The sequence below is a fragment of the Nomascus leucogenys genome, chromosome X, assembly GCF_006542625.1.
Source record: "Nomascus leucogenys isolate Asia chromosome X, Asia_NLE_v1, whole genome shotgun sequence".
Classification (NCBI taxonomy): domain Eukaryota; kingdom Metazoa; phylum Chordata; class Mammalia; order Primates; family Hylobatidae; genus Nomascus; species Nomascus leucogenys.
Genome location: NC_044406.1, coordinates 138,135,605 through 138,159,284, shown reverse-complemented (window position 1 = coordinate 138,159,284; position 23,680 = coordinate 138,135,605). Strand labels below are relative to the sequence as shown.

The 23,680-nt window shown below is 51.3% G+C and overlaps 1 protein-coding gene across 1 annotated transcript; it reads right to left on the bottom strand.

Annotated features, from left to right (window-relative positions):
* Positions 1 to 11,514: 11,514 nt before the first annotated feature.
* Positions 11,515 to 15,470, bottom strand: LOC100599044 (PNMA family member 3). The gene is made up of 2 exons (XM_003271875.3): positions 15,247 to 15,470; positions 11,515 to 15,019 (listed from the first exon to the last, which is right to left on the bottom strand). The coding sequence occupies exon 2, from the start codon at positions 14,911 to 14,913 to the stop codon at positions 13,522 to 13,524; it is 1,392 nt and encodes a 463-aa protein (XP_003271923.1). The 5' UTR covers positions 14,914 to 15,019; positions 15,247 to 15,470; the 3' UTR covers positions 11,515 to 13,521.
* Positions 15,471 to 23,680: the final 8,210 nt, after the last annotated feature.

Sequence of the window (23,680 nt, the reverse complement as noted above, 5' to 3'; positions counted from 1 at the left end):
CACAGGTCCCGGGAACACAGGCGCCAGCCCACCCCCACCCCCACCGGGGTGACCAAAGTTCTGTGGGCCGCAGGTCCCCGCGCCTTTGGCTCTCACCACAGCGGTTCCTGGTCCAGGCCTCTGCCCCTCCCGCACGTGCCCCGGAGGCGCCAGCGGGGCGAGGGGTCTGCACCCCTGCGTGCCCACCAGAGCGCCAGGGAGTGGTCTGAGGTGCACCCGGCAGCTCTGCGTTCTGGCCAGGGTCAGGGAACCGGGTACTGGGGCCTGTTCACCTGCTCTTGTCCTCCCCCTCCCCGTCCAGGACTGGTCCTCTGGCTGGCAAGGCCAGGCGAGGCCAGGGGCACCTGGTGCGGGTGCCATTCGGTGGAGGAGATGCCCCAGGCGCTCACGCAGCTCACGCACACCATCCTACGGAGGGTCTGCCATCTCCCCGCTGCCCATCCCGCTCCAGGGACCCGCAGCCCTCCTGCCGAAGCACTTTGCTGCCCTGGTGCCAGGAGCCAGCACCGAGGAGGGTGACCCAGCACCCAAGTATGCCCGGGCCTTGTCCGTTTTGCAGCCGCAAGTCCGGAGTCTGGGTCTCTGCCTGAGTGTGTGCCTGGAAAGGTAGTCCGCGGGGAGTGGGCTACTCCATTTGTCCCCTGCCCCCTGTGCCCTCACCAGCCTGATGGGCTCTGGGACATTGCTCTCTTGGCCCTGAGGGCAGCATGGGTGTTGTACCTCCCTGGAGACTCCGTCTGTCAGGGCCTGAGTCAGCCTTCCATAGGTCCTTCCCCAGTCCTCTGCTGCCGGGGCTAGACACTGCACCAAGGCAGAGCAGCCTCCGCTCAAAACAGAGATTCTGCGCCTGTGGATCTGACCACCCTGCACCTGACCCATCACGGGAGGCTGAGGCCATGTGAACAGCATCTCCACCAGGCAGGTGGCAAACAGGTTCCCACGGGGTCACACCTCTGGGTGTCGTTCCCTCATCCCCTTCTCTTTCCTTGTCTGACCTCCTGTTTGGCAACTTGCTGGCCAAGGTTTCCCCCAAGCGTCCAGCTTGCCCAAGCTCCTTGCTGAATCACAGCCGCAGAGTATTTGTCTATGACCCTGTGGATGGACATTCCGGTCCTTCCCACTGTTTGGCTGTTGCAGACACTGCTGCCAGTGGCATCCTGCATGCCTATCTGAACCACCACCGTCAGCCAGAAAGAGTGGGGTGCACAGCAGGCAGTGGCTCTGCTGGGACTTGAGCTGTGCCCATCAACGCCACAACCGAGCATTGCTCATCTGTGACCTCCGGTGCGTGGCTGAACCCATGTTCCCTCGCACTGGCAGCGTGGGAGTGGTCCTGGGTTCCTACAGCCCGAGCAGCCTTTGGTCTTGTCCAGCCTCGCCCGCTTGCCCATCTCACGGGGAGAGACACCACCTCATCGCTGTGTGCCTTGCGTTTCCCCGATCGGTGGCGAGGTCGTGCATCCTCTCACTGGCCGTTCTTGGTTCCTCTTCTGTGAATCTCCTTTGCTCCTTTCCTCCTCATCTCACAGATGACAGGCGTCATCGGCCCGTTTCCAGGAGAAAGTTCCTAGCGTCAAGATTGAAGGCTTTCTCCTTTTGTGATATAAGCCATGGCCAGTCTATCACGTTGCCCAGAAGCAGGTCGCATTGGAGTGGGCCTCACGATTACACTTTGGCTTGCCCGTATGGTAGTGAAAGGTTTCAGAATCAAGATGGAGTCACTTGTTGTTCAAGCAAACAAAAATCCAAAAACCTGACAAATAGAGCTGTGGAGGGCCACCTAGGCAGGGTTCCCATGCATGAATGCCTGATAACAAAAGCTATCACAGAAGACTGCAAAACCCACAAATTCACACAAAGGCTGTTGCAACCTGACACAAATAATACTTCTGCGAGGACACCTGCCCAGCAACTTCCTGTCCAAGCCCCTGACCAATGCTACCCTTGTTACTCATCCTTGTAGCCAAAGACCATGATCTCAAAACAATCATGTAATCCTCTTCACTTTTCCTGAAAAACCTTTGTCTGCCTTCCCCTGCCTGAATATGCACATAGTTCACTAGGGCGCACGCGTCCCCACTGCAATGCCTATTTCTGAATAGATACCATTTTCTTATAGGGAGCCTCCCTCTCTGTGTGGTAGTTACGTTGGCATGGTCTTGCTCCCCAGGCTTTTCTACCTCCCAGGTAGTAAACGTGGGGTCAGTGAAGAAACGCATGTCTTCTGTCACAAACCAGCCTCCCCGGTTGGCCTCGTGTCTCCAGTCCTCCCCGCCCCCCGCCCCCCACCGCTTCTCCCCCTTGAAGGCCAAGACTTGTCACGGCTTATACCACATATTGTTCTCTCTCTTGTTTTCAGCCGTGATTTTTCTGGAGTCCTTCTTCAGAAAGGGCACCGACACCCCCTCCCCCCGCCCCGCCTCAGCCGCCCCCGACCCTGGGAACATCTGTGGGTCTGGTGTCTCCAACTGGCCCAGTCGGCCCACAGGCCGGCTCGCAACTAATTTCCTCTGTTTTCGGCCTTGTCTCTTCCCACTCTCCTTCCTCCTGCACCTGCTGACTCCAAGTCCAGGACGCTCCAGGACGCCCATTGCCCCCCCGCCAACCCTGGCCAAGGCTGGGCTGTGACACCTCAACTGTCTTTCTTTTGTCAGTCCTCTGTCCCCATTGTCTCCACCTCTCAACACAGTTGACTCTCCTTCCTTCTCAAAACCATTTCCTTTCTCAGCTTCTTCGTCTCCCCCACCCCACTTTTGGGCTGACCTCCTCTCTCTCTACCTGCCTCTCTGCCCTTGGACCTTCCTCCCCCTCCTCCTACTTTGCTGGATCTAAGCGTGGTGGGGGCGGGCTCCCAGCCTCAACCTTGGGACATACGGCACCTCCAATGAATGCTCTGTCTCTGGACCAGACCTCTCTTCCAAGCTCCGCATGTACCCATTCATCTGCCCACGTGGATGCCCCGCAGACATTTCAGAGCTAAGATGTTCAAACCGGAGGGCTTTGTCCCCTTCACCATGCCTACACTGTCCCCAGGCTTTCCCCTCTGTGCAAAAGGCTCTGCCTTCTACCTGGTGACTCAAACAAAGCAGCCAGGATTCTCTCCCCTCTCCTTTGTTCTTCACTCCCAAATCTAACCCATCATTGGATTTTGTTGACTCTGGTCCAAGACTGCTACCCTTCTCATCTCCGTGGTCCTTGGCCCGCCCTGTCTCCTGTTCTTCCTGCCTCCACTCCACTTCCTCCCTGCTCCACCAACATCCCCTCAGCAGCCAGGGTGATCTTTTTGCAACACCACCAGACCCTGCTCCTCCCTGTGGCACCCCATCTCCTTAGGGTAATCTCAAAGTCCCCATCCTGGTCAAGAGCACCCCCACGCCGCTCCTGGGGATCTGGCTTCCTCTGATGCTCTCCTTCCCTCCCCGAAAACCACCCCATGTTGCCATGCCCCCAGCTCCTCTCACCACACTCCTGCCGATCTGGCCTGTTCAGCTGGCCCCGCAGCACAGGGCTTGTTCCCACCTTCGGCCTTTGCCATCCCTCCTTCCTCTGTGTGAGCCATCCAGGCCCAAGAACCTTCTGTGGCAGCAGCTTCTTCCTGCTCTTCCTCTCCCTCCTCCTCCTCCTCCTCCTCTTATTCCTCCTCCGCCTCCTCCGCCTCCTCCTCCTTCATGTCTCAGCTGAACTGTCGTCCCCTCCTCCCATAGGCCCCCTCTGCTGGGACACACAAATCACATGCCCTCCATTTATATTCTTATTGGCAGCATCAGTACATGTGTCAGCACCTGAGAAATGCTGGTCTGAGTCTTTGCTTTTGGGTATCAGGGGCTCCGTCCCCAGATGGCAAGCTAGAGCCCCAGAAGGTGGGGTGGACTTGCCTGTGTGTCTAGCCCATTTGCACTGCTATAGCAAGATACCTGAGACTGGGTAACTTGCAAAGAACAGAAATGTATTGCTCCCAATTCTGGGGCCTGGGAAGCTCAAAGTCAAGGTACTGGAGACTGGGAAACTTACAAAAGAACGGAAATTTCTTGTTCCCAATTCTGGAGGCTGGGAAGCCCAAGATCAAGGCACCAGTAGGTTCAGCATCTGGTGGGGGCTCAGTCTCTCCTTCCAAGATGGTGTCTTATGCCTGCGTCCTCACATGGTCCTGGGGAGGGAAGGGCAAAAAGGGGGCTTACCTAGTGCTTTCCAGCCTTTTACAAGAGACTCCTCTCATCCCCGACGGCTCTGCCCCCATGGTCTCATTGCCTCCTAAAGGTCTCACCCCTTAACACTGCTGTGTTAGGGACTAACTTTCAACATGAATTTTGGCAGGGACACAACGTTCAAACCGTAGTACAGCATTTCCTACCCTGAGATCCCCAGCACTTAGAACAGAGTGAGGCCCAGAGGAGGCTCTCGGTGCCTTCTTTCCAGCAAGTGCCTGAATCTGTCAGCCTGCTCCAGCCTGCCAGGGTACCGGGACCTTACCCTGAGGGCTGTGGGGAGCCCCGATGGGTTTGAAGCCAGGAAGTGGTGATGCTGAGACCGGCCGGCCAGCCGTGTGGGGGAACTAATCAGCAGGAAGGGAAGCCTGGAGCAGCGAGGGGGCTGCAGCCCAAGTCCAGGCCCCCCCCACCCCCCGGGGCTGGGCAAGGAGGGTCTAAGGGAAAGCAGAAGATACAGGCTCTAGAGAGGCAGAAGGCCCAGGGAGGGCTCAGGCAGGGTCCCGGGTTCCTTGTTGTGTGTGGACCGGGTGGAAGGCAGGACCCTTGTCTGACATGGGGATCACGCTGGCAGTTGTCTTTCCTCTTGCCTTTTGTGGAAAGAGGGGTGACAGGCATGGGGATGAGTTCCTGTGGCCGTGGTCACATTCGAGTGGCCTGTGTGACACCCAGGTAGACATTCGCTCTGCCCTCTTCCTCCCTCCTGCCAGCCTGCCACTCTCCATCTTCCCATCCCTCCCAACCCTGCCCCGCAGCCCCTAGCCCTGCCCTGTGGGCAGGCAGACTCCCTGGTAAAGGTAAAGGAATTGTATAGGTGGCCCCTGCTTGGTTTGGCTCCCAGAGGCTTCCATCTTTTTGGCTTGGTCCCCCTGATTGCCAGCAGAAGGCACTGCACAGAGCCAGCGTGCCCAGCAGATGTTGGACACCTGAAGGGATAAACACAGAAGCACTGTACTGTGAGGTGGCACTTGACTGGAGATGCTGCAATCAAGATTCACAGAAGGCTCTGAGTTGCTTGGTGACCAGACGCCTCCGTAGAGCACCTGCTGTAGTACTGGCTCTTGAGAAACAAGTCCCAAGGACAGCTAGCCTTGCTGAGTGCCTCCAAAACAGGCCTGGACGCAGAGGAGGTCTCCGTGTGTGTTTCTCCCCACCTGGTTGCCTCCCAGCTGGCTGACCTCGGACGAGTCCCTTACAACCTCCACAGGTTGAGTGGGAGCATTGTCTGCTCTTGAACCAGGAAGGGCTTCTTTGCTGTGCACCACAATGTCCGAGGGCCCAGGCTCTGCACGGCCAACGGGGGCCTCTTGTGTCCTCCGGGGAGAGCCTGGGGCTCCTCCCTACCGTCCTACCTCAGGCAGGGCCAAAGCTTCCCAATCTGTGGCTTCGGGCCAGCTCCCCACCGGCCTCGGCCTGCTCTGACTGCTCAGAAGCTTCTTCCTCCAGTGCCCTCTTTGATTCTGCTCCTGACGGCTCTCTGCCCTGCCCAGAGCCCACGACAGGCCCTTGGGCCGCCAGGCTAGCACCTGCCTCCTGCCATATGACCCTGCCATTCCCTGGCTGGCTGCCCCTACCTGGGGCGAGGGGAGCAGTACTTCCTCAGCTTCTGTCTGGCTGTGCCCCACCCCCCCACACACCAAAACACACACACGCACGCACGCACACACACGCACGCATGCACGCATACGTACAACCTGCCCTGCCCCTAGCCTGCCCTCTGCAGCCTCACAGGTGCAGGTGGCTCCTTCCCAGCTAGCAGAGTTTTTCTGAGGGACAACCTGATGTGGCACTCCATGCTTCCCAGACTCAGGGTCCTGCTGGGCTGAATAAGTGTGAGCTTGTTCTCCGTTGGTCCTTGACACAGCTGGTTGCCTGTGGCACAGTCTTCAACTCACTGAAGTCAAGTCCCTCTGGAGGAGCGTCGGTGGGGCGTTGGTTGTGGAGGCCAGTGGCAGTGGGCTGGGTGGTGCCATGGGGCTCAGGGCACGACTGCATTGGTGGTCAGTCCTCTCTGCCTTGGTTCGGGATTGAAATGGCCTTCATAGCAAGCTCAGCCCCGTGCTTGCTCCCAGTGAACTTGCCTGCAGCTAGATGCCATCAGCATCTTTCCTCCCACAGCTGCCTTCCAGCTCCCTTCCTTCCCGTGTGTGCCACTGGCTCTCCCAACCCATGGGGCACACTCACTCTCCTCCTGAGGAGACAGTGTCATCTGGGCATGGCTGGCCCTTTCTGCCAGGAGTCCAGGGATTCCTGTCAGAGGCCCCTGCTCCCGCTCTTTCTGCCCTGGAGCCTGCCGGGCCTCCTCACTTTGACTTTGGAGTTTGGATGGTGACTCAGCAGTCAACCAGCATTCAGGGGCAGGGCCACGGTTTCCGGGAGAGAAGCCCGCAGATGGCTGCAACCTGGTCCCAGGGAGTTGTGTCCCTGTCCTCTCCTGGAGGACTCTGGGGTCCTGGCTTCCCAGGTGCTATGTGTGTTGAACGGTGTCTCATATCACATATCAGAGTGAATTTTGGGACCATGGTTGCCAAGGAAATATCATGGTTTGGCTGGAGTTGGCCCCGTAAGTGTTCTGTGCTGTGTTTTTCTGTTGCCTGCCTCAAAATTGCTCTGTGAAGTTCAGGCCATTCGTCTATGTCCTTTTGGTTGGTTCCGTGGAAGATAGTTTCCTCGTTGGTCTAGTTAGCCACAATAAAAAGATGCCCATGGTTTTCTCAAATCATGAGTTTGTGAGCACTGGGCAGTGATCAAGTTCCCTGGGGGATGCCACAATAAATTTTCCCTGTAGGCAAGACTTTAGGAGCAAACCAATAGGATAGCTCACAGTCATAGCTCACAGCAAGCAAGTTGCCTGCTTGAAGGATGGGCCTATGCTGTGAAAGTCTGTTGGAGCTGAGCATATCAGGGTTCTCTAAAGGGATAGAACTAATGGGATATATATATATGAGTTTATTAAGTATATACATATATATATGTATATATGTGGGAGTTTATTAAGTATTAACTTACACGATCACAAGATCCCACAATAGGCTGTCTGTAAGCTTGAGGAGCAAGGAGAGCCTGAGTCTCAAAACTGAAGAACTTAAGAGTCCGATGTTTAAGGGCAGGAAGCATCCAGCATGGGAGAAAGATGCAGGCTGGAAGGCTAGGCCAGTGTCTCTTTTCACATTTTTCTGCCTGCTTTATATTCTAACTTCGATGGCAGCTGATTAGATTGTGCCCACCCAGTTTTAAGGGTGAGTCTGCCTTTCCCAGCCCACTGACTCAAATGTGAATCTCCTTTGGCAACACCCTCACAGACACACCCAGGAACCATACTTTGTATCCTTCAATCCAATCAAGTTGACAGTATTAACCATCACACTGAGCTGGGCTGAACTGTGCCTCCTTGAGGACATACCACACTTTCTGGTAGAAATAAGGCTTTTAAGGGGTGTCAGCTCAGAGGAGAGAAGGTAGCCAGCAGCACATGGCCTCCAGAAGATCCCAGGCCCTCCCTCTTGTGACATAATGTGACCCCGTGGCCTGGAGTTTTGGATGGGGGGGGACGGGAAGAAGGTGAGTAGTGCTAGCTGACAAGAGCTACCTCTAGGGACTTTTTGATGATCAGTCAAAACTCTAGTTTCCCATGGGGAAGTGTGGCTCAAGACTGGAAAGAGACCCTGTCCATCAGAAATCTCTTTGTCTCCTGGCTCTGGTGTCTCTCCAACCTCAGCAGATGAGAGCACTCAGTAGTCCCCGGATTTAGCCAACAGCTCGACCTCTGTAGCCACCTCTGGTGTATACAAATGCCCCCTCCAAGCTATCTCTACCACTGCTTCCTCACTGACTTTTCTAGTTCACAGACATGAGCAGGTCATTCCTATCCTTCACAAATCTCAGGGCAGTGGTCATTCCCTGAAGACCCAGGTGCCTTGCTGCACTTCTAGGGCAGAAGTCCAAAGTCGTTAGCAAAGTACTTAGCATTACAGACCCTTCGTGGCCCAGTCTGACCTCCCTATGGAGCTACTATCTTCTCCTTGCCTCTCTGTCCATCACCCTGGGACCCAGCCACACTAACTTTCACTACAGCCTCCAAATATCTACAGATCATTCAACCCCATTCATCAAAGAGTGAGTGCCTTGGCTGTGGAGAGCTCACCAGGACTGCAAGTTTTGAGAGAAGGGAAACCAGTGATGTAGGGCCAAAGATCAGCCCAGATATTGCCTTAGAAGCACTTATAGTCTATGGCAAAGCAAAGGAAGAATGCAAACAGCATGTGGCACTTTCACTGAGTTGTGGGATTGAATGCCACTGAGGTTTCTAGAATTTGCAGTCACTATACAGAAGAGAAGGGAAATGAGCAAAGAAAGAGCTCCAGAGCACCTCACAAAGTTCCCACTGAGTCTTTGGCTGCATGCTAAGCTCTGCTCAGATACAGACACCACAAGGTTGAGCACAGAACACCTCCAAAGCTGTGAGCTGGACAACTGTCAAAGCTCACACAGTGTTCAGAGATGTTCAACTTCCCACCAGCCACAGTGGAGAGACCACATTGAAATAGCTGGGCATTCAGTACAGAGCCTAGAAATGCCACACCTCAGGAGCAAGTCTAAGGTAGAATGAGAACCCACATTAACAAAGTTTAAAAACAAGGCTTCAAAGGCTTATGCTGGTCTGTAAGTAAACAAACTGCCTGCTGGAACAACTCAACACAGAATTAATGGAAACAAGAAGAACAAGATATTTTACATCCTAACCTAAAATATCCAGCTTTTACACAAAAACTTCTAGACATGGGAAGGAGAAAAATGTGACCCACACCAAGGAGAAAATGTTTCAATAGGCCCAGAAATGGCAAGGACAATGGGATTAGCAGATGAGAACTTAAAGACAGTTATTAGAAGTAAATGTATTGTTCCAGAATTGAAAGAGAAACATGAAAATGATGAAGAAATTATTAAGGAAGGATCTCAACAGAAAAACGACACCTATAATGGAGAATCAAATGGAAGCTTTAGAAGTGAAACATGTAGAAGAGAGGAGCCCTGTGATAGACCCACAGGTACAAAGTCAAACATTTTTTGACCAACACTCTAAATAAAATCAATGTCAAAAGGAAAGTCTTTTCAAATGCATCTTGACCCCACACCAAAAACTAATTTAGGTACTTTTTTTTTTGAGACAGGAGCTGACTCTGTCGCCCAGGCTAGAGCACAGGCTCAATCTCCTGGGCTCAAGAGATCCGCTCACCTCAGCCTCCCAAGTAGCTGGGATAATAGGCATGCACCACCACACCCAGCTAATTTTTGAGGTTGTTTGTTTGTTTGTTTGTTTAGGCTAAGGCTGGTCTCAAACTCCTGGGTTCAGGCAATCCTCCCACCTTGGCCTCCCAAAGTGCTGGGATTACAGGTGTGAGCCACAGCATCCAGCCAATATAGGTATATTCTAAGACCTAAATGCAAAAGCTGCAACTACAGAGGTTCTAGAAGAAAACATAGATCAATATGTTTGCAAATGTGGGCCAATGAAAGAGATCTTAGGCAGGACCCAGGCAGTGGTCATTGTAAAAAGAAACAAATGATGCAATGGACTTCATTACAATTAAACCCATCTGCTTATGAACAGACACCATTAAGAATATGCATAAGAAAGACACAACTGGTAAAAAGTGTTCCCAGCACATATATCAAAGTACTTGTATCCAGAGTATTTTAACAACTTGCACAACTCTAATAAAAAATAAAAAATTTTAAGAACCCAGGTAAAAACCAGGCAAGGGACTTGAACAGGCACTTCACTAAGGAAGACAGATAGCTAATAAGCACACAAAAAAAAGTGCTCAATATTATTAGTCATCACAGAAATGCAAACTAATGCCACAGTGAGATACCACAATGAGTCACCCAACAGAATTGTTAAAAGTTTAAAGCTGGCAATACAAGATTTTTTGGAGTACCCTAAGAAACGGGCACTGCTCATTGGAGTATAAATTGTCACAATAGCTTTGGAAATCTGTGTGAAGTTTCTTATAAAGTTAAATATACCACTACACTGTGGCCCAGCCATTCCGTTCCTAGGTATTTACTCGGGAGAAAGGAAAACAAAAGTCCACAGAGATTCATACGAGGATGTTTCTATCAGCTTTAATCACACAATAACTGTAACACATATCTATTTTTAGATTAGGGACCTTAAAATAGATACTGCACTTGATCGTAGCCAAAAGGCCAAGAAGCCATGTGAACCTTAGAAATAGGAATGTGCCAGGGGTCAGAAATGGATGATTAGCTAGTAGGCCCAGCTCTAGGGCCATCAGCCTAGAGGCAACAAAAGTCTCACTGCTGTTTTGTGGCAAAGAAACTTCTACCTCTCTCTGCCTTCTTTCCAACTCTCTTGATCCCTTAAAGAAAAAAAAAAATCAATCACCCAACATTTGCACTCACACGAAAATTCACACACCCTCTCATAAACTGTCTCATACACACTAACACACATACTCACACATACACTCACCCTTTCCACACATTCACGCATATGCACACACACTCAAACTCATAAACATTAACACACTCTGAAACACATATTCACTCATGTACACACTCAACAACACAGTCACCCACACATTCACACACCGTCTCACTCTCACATATTCACATACTTTTACTAACACACATACACGTTAAACACATAAACATACATTTGAGCACTAACACACACTCACACACAAAAACTGATGCATACTTACACTCAAATACACACATTGACATATTCACACACCATCTCACACACTCACGTATTCACACATTCGCTGACACATGTCACACACAAACTCACTCTCCTACACTCACTCTCACAAAATCACTAGTACACATACTCACACATATTCACCATCTCACACACACTCACAGAGATGGGCCTGGTTTTGATGCTCCAGGTGTGGAAGTCCTGAGCCCCCAGTAGTGATACAAGGGATCCTGGGGCCACCGGTCCAGCCTGCTGTCCCTCACCCTTCCTTAAATGTGTTATTCATTTCTGAGAAGCTCAACCAGTGCCCTGAGGACCCAACCAGCCACTGCCTGGGCCTACCAGTATCCTGTCTACCGGGACTATCCAGCCTGCTCAGCTGGGTTTCTTTGCCTGGGTCTGTGGGCAGTGAACCCTAGCTCATGACCAACATGCGCAGATAGGGCATTCCACAATGCCTTGTAGACCGAGCCCCAAGTATACGCCAGTGTTAACAAAGCCACTGTGGCCCTCACTCCACCCCAACCCCATCCCCAGCCAACCTCATCCCCAGTTTCCCACAGCAGAGGCGAGGCCGGCTGGAACACTGAATGAAATTTATTGAAGAGAAACATGTACTGAAACCGTTGAAGAGAAGGGAATCACAACACAGAGAGAAACTGCAAAAGGCCACTACAGGACACAGGTCCCACACAGGTCCCGGGCCCCCTCCCCCTGAGGTTCCTGGCAAGACGCCTCATCTGCTCCTACTCCCGCTGCAGCCCCCGCTGCCACCTCCCTCCTTCCTGAGGGCCCCAGGGTCTGCCTCTTGCCAGGACGGTGGACTCTGGCAGTGTCCACTGGCTTTAGGGAGCCCCCTCCCAAGCCCATCTGCTAGGGCAGGGCCCTGCCCTATGGCCCTCACAGGACAGGCACAGGACACTGGAAAACACAGCAGGGAACACCCCAGCAGGTCAAGGAAACTGAGTCACGAGTAACAACAGGGGTGGAACACCAAAGCACAAAGCTCCTCGGGAGCCTCAGGCAGGGCAGCCCCACTCCGTCCTGGGCCCAGTTCTTCCTCCCACAGTCACGGTCACCATCGTGGTCACAGGGTGAGCATCCGCCTTGCCCTGGCACTTCCTTCCCGCCATCTCCTGGGACTGCGCTGGGGGCCTCCGGGGAGGAGCTGCTCAGAGAAGAACACACGCAGCTCCACAACAACAAGCAGCCACTGGCCTAGATCTACACGGGGAAAGCAGAGGTGGTGCCAGGATGCGGGACAGCAGCCAGCAGAGCCTGGGCTCACAGGAAGCTCACAGCATGTGCCCCGGGCCCAGGGGCGGCCACCTGGGTGGGTGCATAGCACACTACTTTGCGCGGGAACAACGGCAGTGGGTGGGCATCTGCTGGATGCGTGGGTCACTACAGGGGCCTACACAGGTGAGGATGAGCTTCCTGGAACAGGGGGCAGCCTGTCCCGGGAACCGTGAGTTGGGGGACCCCTCTTGGGAGACCCAGGCATCTGGCACCCTTGAGAGGGCCTCTTTCTCCCTGTCATCTCCCAGCTCAGGGCTGGGGGAGTTTGGGACAGACATCTTCAGGTGCCTCCACCCAGGCCACAGCTGGCTGCTTAGGGGATGCCTCCAGGCTGGATTCCCCAAGGTGGCAGGGTTGGGGCTGGCCTTGGCATCGGCATCTGTTGAGTTGCTTTGGCCATGGCAGCCCCAGGTTCTCCTTGCCTGATCTCTCCAGGAGTCTGGTGGCCCTGTACAGAAACAAGCAGAAGAAACAAAACCCCACCAAGTCCTCCCTTTTCCTCCTCCTCCTTTGCAACAAAGACTTCCCTTCACAGCCACCCTGGTCCAAGCCAACTGTGAGGGCACTGGCCTGCCGGGTACCCAGTACCCCTGCTGGGGGTCTCCTCATCAATCTTTGGTCTCCTTGCCTGCACAACCTCTGGCTGGCACTGGGCTCCCAGGGCCTTAGGGTCTCCTGTCCTCACTGGCACAGGGCCTCCAGGGTGCTGCCTTCCTGGGGCTCCCCTAGTGCAGTGTAGATGATCCTGAAGACGGGATGGACCCTGTGGCCTCCCCTGCAGGGCTTTACCTCTGCCCCCCAGCTCTTCCTCACCAGCCCTGGCACCTTCTGGCAAGGGCAGGCCCCAGGTAGGCTCCTCCAGGTCCCATGTGGCCTGGGGGCCAGTGGGCATGTTCAGCTCAAAGTCCACAGGGTGGGTATTTAGGGGTGGTTGGATGAGCAGGACAGAACCCCCGGCCCCACCTTCTTCAGCATCTGCTTCGTTGGGGTCCCCATCTGAGGCCCAGGCACCCCATGTGCTGGATGCAGTGGCTCCCTGCTTTCCTCTCCAGCACCTCTTTGGGGACCTGGACCTGACCCCCACTGAGCCTGTTGCCAGTTGGTCTTGGTTGCTGAAGTCCCTTCCAGCTGGCAGAGAGTGAGAAGGCTTGGCCTTGGTCTGGCTGCCCTGTCCCTCTGCCCCACTCAACTCATCTGCTGTTTGTCTAGGCTTCTCTTTCCCCTCCTCCCAATATCTCTTTTGTCTCCTTGGCCTGTAGTAGGAAATGTTGCCCTGTTCTCCCGAGCCTACTTGGCCTTGGACTTGGGATGGCTCTTGTCCCAAGCCCAGTTCCCGTTTCCCGACTCAATTGCAGCCTGTTTCTTCTGCTTTACCAAGAGCAGGTTGGAGGGGTTGATGCACTGTACCCTGATGTGGCCGTCTTCCCCACAGCTATAGCAGAATGTGTGGCGTTTCCGTTTTCTTGAGCCTCGAGAGCCAGCCCTTGCCACACCACCCCTTCGGTGTTGGCCTCTGCCCCTCCGGCGCCGGTAGCCCTGGGAAGGCCTCGCATCAAAACTGTTGCCAGAGGCAGGGAGAGGTACTGCCCCAACCTCAGTGATCCTGGCAGGTGGCCTCGGGGCTACTTCCAGCCCCTCCAGGCTCTCCCTATCTGGACCTAAAGTGGCCTCCCATTCCTCCTCCTCACGCAGGAGCTTCACCAGGGCCAGGAAACCAGGAGGCTTCCTTCGCTGTTTCATCAGCTTAAGCTTATCTCGGAGTTTGTCAGGAAGGGTGGCCCCACTTAAGACTCGTTTCAGGCGAGTCTGATTCACGTTTCTACGTGATACCACATTGTTTTCTACAGCTCTTTGGAGCAGGGGTTCCAAACGTAACACAAAGCTAGATACTTTCTCTCCTGCCTCCTGATAGGCCTTACACAACTTCACCTGGGCAATTTTATGGCTCTCCACAGGTCCGAACACCTGCTGCAAGGCAGCCAGGCACTCCTCCACAGTTATGGAAGCATTGCTGGCCCGGAGCCCACTGACCACCTGGAGAGCAGGGCCCCGTAAGCATTCCATCAGCCTCCGCCTCTTTTCCCCCTCAGGCACCTGCCACATCTGCAGCATCTCAGTGGTGTGCTCAAGCCAGGCATCAAAGGCCAGTGCACCTGGGATGGATATGGTGTTCCCAGAAAACACTCTGAGTTCTCGGTACAACATTTGTTCTAGCAGAGGCTGCACCGCTGCCCCCAGAGTCTGGGCCCAGGTCCAGAACTCTGGTGATATAGTCACTCTTGGAGCCGAACAATTGGTGTCCGACCCGAGGACTCGATTCATATCTGACACGGTCCGCCTCTCCTCCTCTAAGAAGCGGTTCAGTCTGTTGAGAAATTCCCCATCTGAGTTACGGGGTTTTACAATCACTTCCCAGGGCCCCCCCTTTCCTGGTATTTCCCTTGGGAGCAAAGCATAGTCGATATCTCGTGCCAGCTCCAGTAGAATCGCCTGGGCGTTCTCCTCCCTCCTAAACATCCTGCCAATCACCCTGTATCTGCCCAGGTGCCTGCAAGCCTCCTGGAGTGTCTCCTCAAACTCATCCTCGCCACAGTCCTCGGGGATCCCCAGGATGAGCATGCACCTCTGGGTGTTCAGGTGCTCCCCCCGACACCAGTCCTGTAACAAGGTCAACGGCATGTCCTCGAATCTCTGCAGATACTAATTTGGGGGCAGTGATCAGGGCGTGAGGCACATATCTGGATCAACTCCTAGGGTGATCGCAGAAGGCCCAGGTCTCCACAGCCTGTGAATGCGAGCAGGGCGACAGCGAGGTTAATGCCTACCTCTCCGCACCCCCACCCCCAGCCGCCCTCCTCCCCTGGGGGCGCCTCTGCAGCCAGGCCCCGCCCCTGCCCAGCCCCCCACCCCCACCCCCCGTGGGGTCTCTGCGGGCCTCAGCCCCCTCCGCGCGCCGCCCCAGGACCCTGGACCCCTGCGCCCAGCGTCTCCCTCCCCAGGTGGGTCTGTTACCTTCTCCTGGGGCAAGGTCCCTTCTGGTCGGGGTCCCCACAGGGCTCTCCGGGGGCTATGCGCGGCGGCGGCGGCGGCGGCGGACGGGGGTCGGGCGCCCCTGGCTCCCAGCGCGAACGTTCGCTCAGACTGTGGCTCTCCCTCGCTCGCGCAGCACGTGGGCCAGTGCGCCGGCGCCTGCTCGCCGCGGCTCTCTGCAGTGCGGACACGGGGCGGGGGCGCGGCGGCGCGGCGGCGGTGCAGCGCGGACCCCTCCGCGTCGTCCGGGAGACCGCAGGGCCATTGGCGCGGGCGGGTCACGAGGCCGGGCTCTCGCCGCCGCCCCTGGGGGCCCCAGGTCCCCGGGTGACGTCACCTGCTCCTCTCCCCAGCCCCCCCGCCACGGGGGCCCCCGGGCCCCCAGGCACACAAGCGCCCGCCCACCCCCACCCCCACTGCGGTGTCCAAAGGTCTGTGGCGGCCAGTCCCCGTGCCTTTGGCTCTCACCACAGCGGTTCCTGGTCCCGGCTCCTGCCCCTCCCGCACGTGCCACAGAGGTGCCAGCGGGGCGAGGGGTCTGCACCCCAGCGTGCCCACCATAGGGCCAGGGGGTGGTCTGAGGCGCGCCAGGCAGCTCTGCAGTATGGCCAGGGTCAGGGAGCCGGGTTCTGGGGCCTGTTCACCTGCTCTTGTCCTCCCGCTCCCCGTCCAGGACTGGTCCTCTGGCTGGCGAGGCCAGGCGAGGCCGGGGCACCTGGTGCGGGTGCCATTCCGTGCAGGAGATGCCCCAGGCACTCATGCAGGTCACGCACACCACCCCAAGGAGGGTCCGCCATCTTCCCGCTGTCCCTCCCGCTGCTGGGACCTGCAGCCCTCCGGCCAAAGCGCTTCGCTGCCCAGGTACCAGCGGACAGGTTTACCGGGACCTTTCCGGTTTTGCGCGCTGCAAATCTAGTGACTCGGGAAACCACTTCCAGGACTTGGAGCCCAATCCCTTGGGCCTGCCCTTCCTTGGCAGCCGTGCACCGTGGGTTCTATTGTATCCGTTTGATCCCAGGGCAGCAGCCAAATGAAGAAGGGAGTGACTGCCCCTCAGGCAATGGGCCCAGGTGTTCTGTGGGTCCTGCCTGCTCTGCCAGCCGCATGCTCAACTCTTATTCACACAGCTTCAGCTCCTCTCCAAACACACGAAGAGGGGCTTGTGGTTGATTTTCAGGCCAGGTTCACCCATCCAGCCAAGTCTGGGAGGCCACCTTGCTGTGAGTGGGGCACAAAACTGTCCACTGACTTCCTGCCCCACCCTGAGTTGGTCAATGTTCTGCTCGTCAGCCTGGCACTTGTCAGGGACCAAGAAGAAATGGCCCCAAGGGCTTTTTCCTGGTCAGACAGAATTCCTAAAACATCTTTACAGGAGTTATTTCATTTGCTCCTCATCAGAACTCTGAGGCAGGTATTAACATTATCCTGATTTGACTCATGAGGCTCAGAGAGACTAAGAGACATTTTCAAGGTCACACACCGTATTGAAGGTAGAATTGAGACTGGATTCTAAATTAGTGCCCATCGGTCTTTGGGTAGAATTGGGACTATTTCTCCTCTGGTTGCTTTATGCCTATTAGAATTGATTTCTCTCATTTTTGTCCATTCACAGTCCCTTGCTTTGTCACTCCAAGGGCTCAACCAGCTTCAGACTGAACCTTCATCTGCCCAACTTGCAGGGGTGGAAACAGAGGTTCAGAGAAGGGACACTACTGGCCCAAGGTCACACAGTGAGTAAATGACAAAGCTTGAGATGTCAAGGGGAGATGCCAAGTATTAGTGCCAAGGCAGAGGGGCATGTCTGGAATGTCTCCGGAAAGAAGCCTGTGAAGTTCCCAGACAGATGCAGTGATCTGTGGATGTTCTGGGCATTGGGAAAAAAGGATTTGGAAACACTGGTATCAAGACAATAGATGTGAATATGTCCAATTTGAAAAGTTTTAGAACTCCTTTATATTGGAGTTAACCTTTGCCCTTGAAACCAGTGGAAATGTCTTAATTACTTTTGCTTCCCCATCTCCTTGCATGGTAGATAACACAGCAGCACCAAAGTTGGGGAACTGATGGATAACCATTATTACTTGTAAAGTGAAAAACGTAATAGAGCATGAAGGAAGCAACCTCCACCGGGGTGGCCTTGCCCTGGCTTAGACCAGTAGTGACTATCAGGGTCACAAAAGGGGCAGATTCATGGGCCCCACCTCTGCAATCTGATCTGCTGAGTCTGAAACAGGCCTGGGAATTTTTTAAAGAGTTTCTGGTAATTAAATACTCTATAAAATACATTCTGCAATATTTAACATACAAAACGTACTTAAAAAGTACATCCAGTACTCCTGAAGGTAGTAACTGGATGAAGACATAAAACACTGCCAGTGAGGGTAAGCGCCTGCAGATTCCTTCCCTGTTGTCTCCCACTCTTGTCCTCCATGTGCATTTCTTTGTGCTTTTTCTGCAAATGACTATATCCCTAAAAAATCGTCTTTGTCTCTTTTACACTTGGTAGAAATGATATCATACTATTCATATTCATCACTGTATTAACTACTTATTGTTTGTGAGAATCACCATTTTGATATAAGCAAATTTTATTCCTCAATTTTCACTTCTGTATAGTATTCCATTGTGTGTGTGTGTACCAAAATTTATCAATCCCATTGACAGATATTTAAGTTGTTTCCCATTTTTACTATCAGAAACAATGCTGCTTTAAATATGATTGGAGAGTTCCTCTAAGTTGTGTACCTAGCCATGGCATTGCTGAGTCAAAGACTATCTTTAGTATTCAGAGACATTGCCAAATTGTCTTCTGGGTTGCTGTACAAATTTATGTTTACATCAAGCTCTATATCATCACTATCATTTCATATTGTGTGACTTAAATGTTGTTAATCCTAAAGAATGTCAATTGTTGTTGTGCTTTTATGTAGAATTTCTGTGATTATGAATTAGATTTAATACCTTGGTTGGGGGGGCATTTTTTATTCCTCTTACTTGAAATTCCTATTTTTGTCTCAATTCTCAACTGGGGTGCTTCTCTTTTTTCATTCTTTCATAGGAGTTATTTATTTACTTTGGACATTTCTTCCCATTAAGTTACTATTCCTGCACAACCAGTTACCCAAAACATACTGGCTTAAAACAACCATTTTATTCTGCTCACAATTTTGTAAGTGAGAAATTGAGAGAAGGTTTAGCTGGGCAGTTCACTCATGGGATCTCTCATGTGGTTGCAGTGAGATATGAGTTGAGAATCAAGTCTAAAGACTCAACAGGGCTGGGCACCCAAGATGGTTCATTCGTATGGCTGGCATTGAGTCACACTTTTGGTACTTGCAGCCCAACGCATGCTAATTTTTATAGAAGCTCAGATAACAGTAGCTCCTCTGAATCATCATTATTGGATCAATTAAGTTTTTTATTTGGACTTTAAGAAATTTCTCTGGGAAAATACACAAATGGACAGAAATTACTCCTCTTAATTTAAGACTGTTAGGGATTGAATTATGTCTCCCCACACCTCAATTCATATGGTGAAGTCCTAATCCTTAGTACCTCAGAATGTGACCTTATTTGAAAATAGGGTCATTGTAGATGTACTTAGTTAACATGAAATCATGCTGGAGTAGTGTGGGCCCCTAATCCAATGTGACAAGTGTCCTTATAGCAAGGAAATTTGAACACAGAAACATGAAGATGCTCAGGGAGAACACCATGTGAAGATGAAGGCAGAGATTGGGGTGATGCTTCCACAAACCAGTGAATGCCAAAGATTGGCAGTAAAGCCCCAGAAGCTAGGAGAAAGGTCCCTGAGCAGATTCTCCCTCACCACTCTCAGAAGGAACCAACACTGACAATGCTTTGATGGTCTTCTGGCCTCTAGAAATGTGAGACATTCCGTTTCTATTGCTTTAGCCACCTAGTGTGGTACTTTGGTACAGTAACCCTAGAAAACTAATAAAAAGATTAAACTGCAAATCTTCTAATGGTGAAAAATGCTGAAAGGTTTCTGAAATGGAATCTGGAATAGATGGCGTGACTATTTAATAATGAGGATACATGAGAGCCAGAGGAGAGCAAAGGAATGACTTATAAGATTTAAAAAAAAAAAAAAAGAATCTGGAAATAAAGAGACAAGAACGACTCCTGGGAGTGGCCAAAGCCCGTTCACCACTGCATCCCACCCCCAGAGCCTATGTCCCACCACTATCGCCACCGTCCCCAAGAGAAAGGCTGAAGAGGATGCTAAAGGAGATAAATCCAACATGAAAGACAAACCACAGAAAAGATCCAAGAGGTTGTCTGCTAAACCTGCCTCTCCAAAGCCAGAGTCTAAGCCTAAAGAGGCCCCTGCAAAAAAGTGAGTGAAGGTACCCATAGGGAAAAGGGTAAATGCTGATGCTGGCAAGGAGGGGAATAACCCTGCAGAAAATGGAGATGACAAAACAGAACAGGCACAGAAAGCTGAAGGTCCTGGAGATGCCACGTGAAGTGTCTGCATTTTTGATAACTGTGTACTTCTGGTGACTGAAGAATTTGAAATACTGTTTTTTATCGAGTTTTATAAAAATTCAGAATTTTGTTTTACCTTTTTTAAGCTATGTTGTTAGCACACAGAGCACTTCATTGTTGTTTGGGGGGAAAGGGGCATAGGTCACTAATAGAATGTCTATGAAGCTGGATTGATGTGGGGAAAACACATTTCCCTTCTAGGTTTGAGAGACTTCCTTTTGGTTCCCAAGAGGAGGGATTCCCTGACTTTGACACACATGGCCACCTTGGCACAAAAGCCTTGGTATGGAAAAACAAATTGTTTTTATGTCCTTTTCTCCCTTTCCACCTTTCATCATAGACTTAACTCACTTAAACCCAGACACCTGTTGGGACCTGAACCCAAATAATTGGTTACCAGTGTGTCAGGCAATCTGGACTTTCCAGTGATGCCACTGAGATGGTGCCCCTCAAAAGAGCAGCGGTTCTGTTTCTAGATTGTGGATCATCAGATAAATTCTGCCATTTTCATTTCACTTCCTGAAAGTCAGGGTCAACTCATGAAAGGTTGTTAAACAACATGCTAAATGAGAAATGTCAAACTTCACTCTAAACTTTCCCTGTTCAGAGCATCAGATGAAGTCTTCATTGGGTTTTATAGTGGCTTTCTGATTTTTGGTAGTCCACTGAAGTAGGGAATTTGAAATGTTTTATACTGTGAATGATTGTCTGCCCATGTCCTGCCTGAAATACCATGATTGTTTCTGGAAAGTATCTTTAATAAAGCTGGATACAGTTTGGCTTGGGGAAAAAAAAAAAGAATCTTTCTTTTACAGGTTAGATTTAAGTAACAGTCGGTCACTATCTGTTCCCTTTTCATTTGCCTCATTGTGCTTTAAATAAGAACTTTTACATTGTTCTTGACCAACAGAAGGCCAGGGCCCCCACAAGAACAGGCCGTCCTTGATCGTAGGATGATGTAAAGTTACAATTACCAATTCTTTTTAATCATAAAATTCCCACACAGATAGTGATTATGGGTCAAAGTTTTATTTAACTCATTAGTGAGGGAGGAGCAGAATGAAGAGCTGGTTCGAAAAGATTTGAAGGACTTATAGTTTTGGGGGAAAGAAATGATGAGGTAAATTGATGAAGTAAATTGCTAAGTTAAAACTGATTTACGCCTTGAGACAATAAGGCCATGGCACTTATTTCCCATTCAGGAAAAAAAAATCACACCTTTGTTACTTTACAGAATTGTAAAACATTTGGGCTAAAATGAATTTTAGTCAATCAAAGTTAAATTTCTGGGAACAATCAAGTGAGTCCAGAATTAGAAAATTATCTAGCCCAATATTAAAAAGTCAGAGTCATCATTTTGCAGCATTTTAAATTTAAAAACTTTAGAGCTGTTTTAGGTTACCAGCAACACTGAATAGAAGGTAGAGAGTTCCCATGTACCTCCTCTACACTGCTAACACACAACCCCTGCCACTACTGACGTCCTGCACCAGAGTGGTACATTTGTTACAACTGATGAAAATACATGGACAAAGCATTGTCACTCACAGTCCATAGTTTAATTAGGATTCTGCATTAGTCCGTTCTCACACTTCTATGAAGAAATACCTGAGACTGGGTAATTTATAAAAAAAAGAGGCTTAACTGACTCACAGTTTTGTATGGCTAGGGAGGACTCAGGAAAGTTACAATCATGGTGGAAGGGGAAGCAAACACATCCTTCTTCACACAGTGGCAGGAGACAGAATGAGAGAAGGGGGAAGCCCCTTACAAAACCATCAGATCTCATGAGAACTTACTATCACAAGAACAGTATGGGGGAAATTGCCCCCATAATTCAGTTATCTCCACCTAGTCCCACCCTTGACACGTGGGGATTATTACAATTCAAGGTGAAATTTGAGTGAAGACACAGAACCAAACCATATTATTCCACCCCTAGTACCTCCCAAATGTTATGTCCTCACATTTCAAAACACAATCATGCCCTTCCAACAGTCCCCCAAAGTCTTAACTCATTCCAGCATTAACCCAAAAGTCCAAGTTCAAAGTCTCATCTGAGACAAGGCAAGTCTCTTTCACCTATGAGCCTATAAAATCAAAAGTAATTTAGTTACTTCCTAGATACAATGGGGATATAGGCATTAGGAAAACACACCTGCTCAAAATGGGAGAAATTGGCCAAAGCAAAGGGTCTACAGGCCCCATGGAAGTCCAGAAATCTAATAGAGCAGTCATTAAACCTTAAAGTTACAAAATGATCTCCTTTGCCTCCATGTCTCACATCCAAGTCACACTGATGCAAGAGGTGGGCTCCCATGGTCTTGGGCAGCTCTGCCCCTGCAGCTTTGCAGGGTATAGCCCCCTTCCCAGCTGCTTTCATGGGCTGGTGTCGAGTATCTGTGGCTTTTCCTGGTGCCATGGTGAAAGCTGTCACTGGATCTACCATTCTGTGGTCTGGAGGATGGTGGCCTTCTTCTCACAGCTCCACTAGGCAGTGCCCCAGTGGGAACTCTGTGTTGGGGCTCCCACCCAACCCCACATTCCCCTTCTGCACTGCCTGAGCAGAGGTTCTCCATGAGGGCCCCACCCCTGCAGAAAACTCCTCCCTGGACATCCAGGAGTTTCCATACATCTTCTGAAATCTAGGTGAAGTTTCCCAAACCTCAATTCTTGACTCTCTGCACCCGCAGGTGCAACACCATGTGTAAGCCTCCAAGGCTTGGGGCTTGCACCCTCTGAAGCAATGGCCTGAGCTCTACATTGGCCCCTTTTAGCCATGGCTGTGATTCAGGGCACCAAATCCCGAGACTGCACAAAACAGCAATGGTTCCTTGGGCCTGGCCCACAAAACCATTTTTTTCCTCCTAGGCCTCTGGGCCTGTGATGGGAGAGGCTGCCATGAAGACCTCTGACATGCCCTGGAGACAATGAGGAGGAGCACATAACCTGTAATATTCCAGTGCTGGTAACTGGAGCCTGGAACGGAATGGTGCTTTGAATGGGGATACTATTGAAAATTATAAACAGTCACAAGGAGAAATAAGTGGAAGATAATAGTGAGCAATGGAACTTGCTTGCTTCTAAGTAGGAAGAAAGTGGGCAATAGTTTCATGGAAGAGAAACATGGCAGAAGAGGACATGGCTTTATTTATTAGATATTTAGGCCCTCTTGAAAATCACAAACTAGAAATGTTGTATAATATTCATGTTCCATTGCATTTCAATTTGTAGGGTTACCTTTTTATATGGTAAGCTTTTGGACATTGGAGCCCCCTTGGTGTTTGTCCTGGGGGAAGATGAGCTTTTCCTCATTTCTGGCTGACGCATTTACTTGACTTGCCCAGTCGGGGTCACCATAATGCCACTGTAGACTACATGATAATAGGAGGGTCTCCATGAATGAGGTTGAATTTGACACTTCTGGGGAAGACACAGGAGACACAGACATGGTGTAGGCTTCAGAGTGTTGTCTAGCTTGCTTTTAGGATGGCAAAGAGGATTGGTCTGTGGAGGCAAAATGTCAGATGCTGCCCCCTTGAAATCAATAACGTTAGGCCTGGATTATGACCAGCTGGGTTATCTTCATATTGGCCATCAGTTTATATAGGTAATCACTATATTGGAAACCCCAGTCAACTCATGGAGACATGAGGTTCTGTCCATGCCTACACGGTATTGTCATGAGTCCCAGCCCTATGCAATGATCTTATGTATGTGTGCATGTGGGCAGGGTGGGCAGGGTGGTGGCGATGTGTTAGTAGCTGGTACCTGACTTTTTGTTTTTAGTTCTCTGGTGTAGTACTCCTGGAAATTTCAGAAATACCAGGTTTCTTACCAGTCACTAAGGAAGGCCTTCCATTTCACACTTTATAGATGTCAGGTGTCAAAGAGTGCAAATTCA

What these genes read in the sequence shown, in the direction of transcription:
- LOC100599044 (XM_003271875.3), bottom strand. Translation starts at nt 14,913, where the DNA reads ATGCCGTTGACCTTGTTACAGGACTGGTGTCGGGGGGAGCACCTGAAC.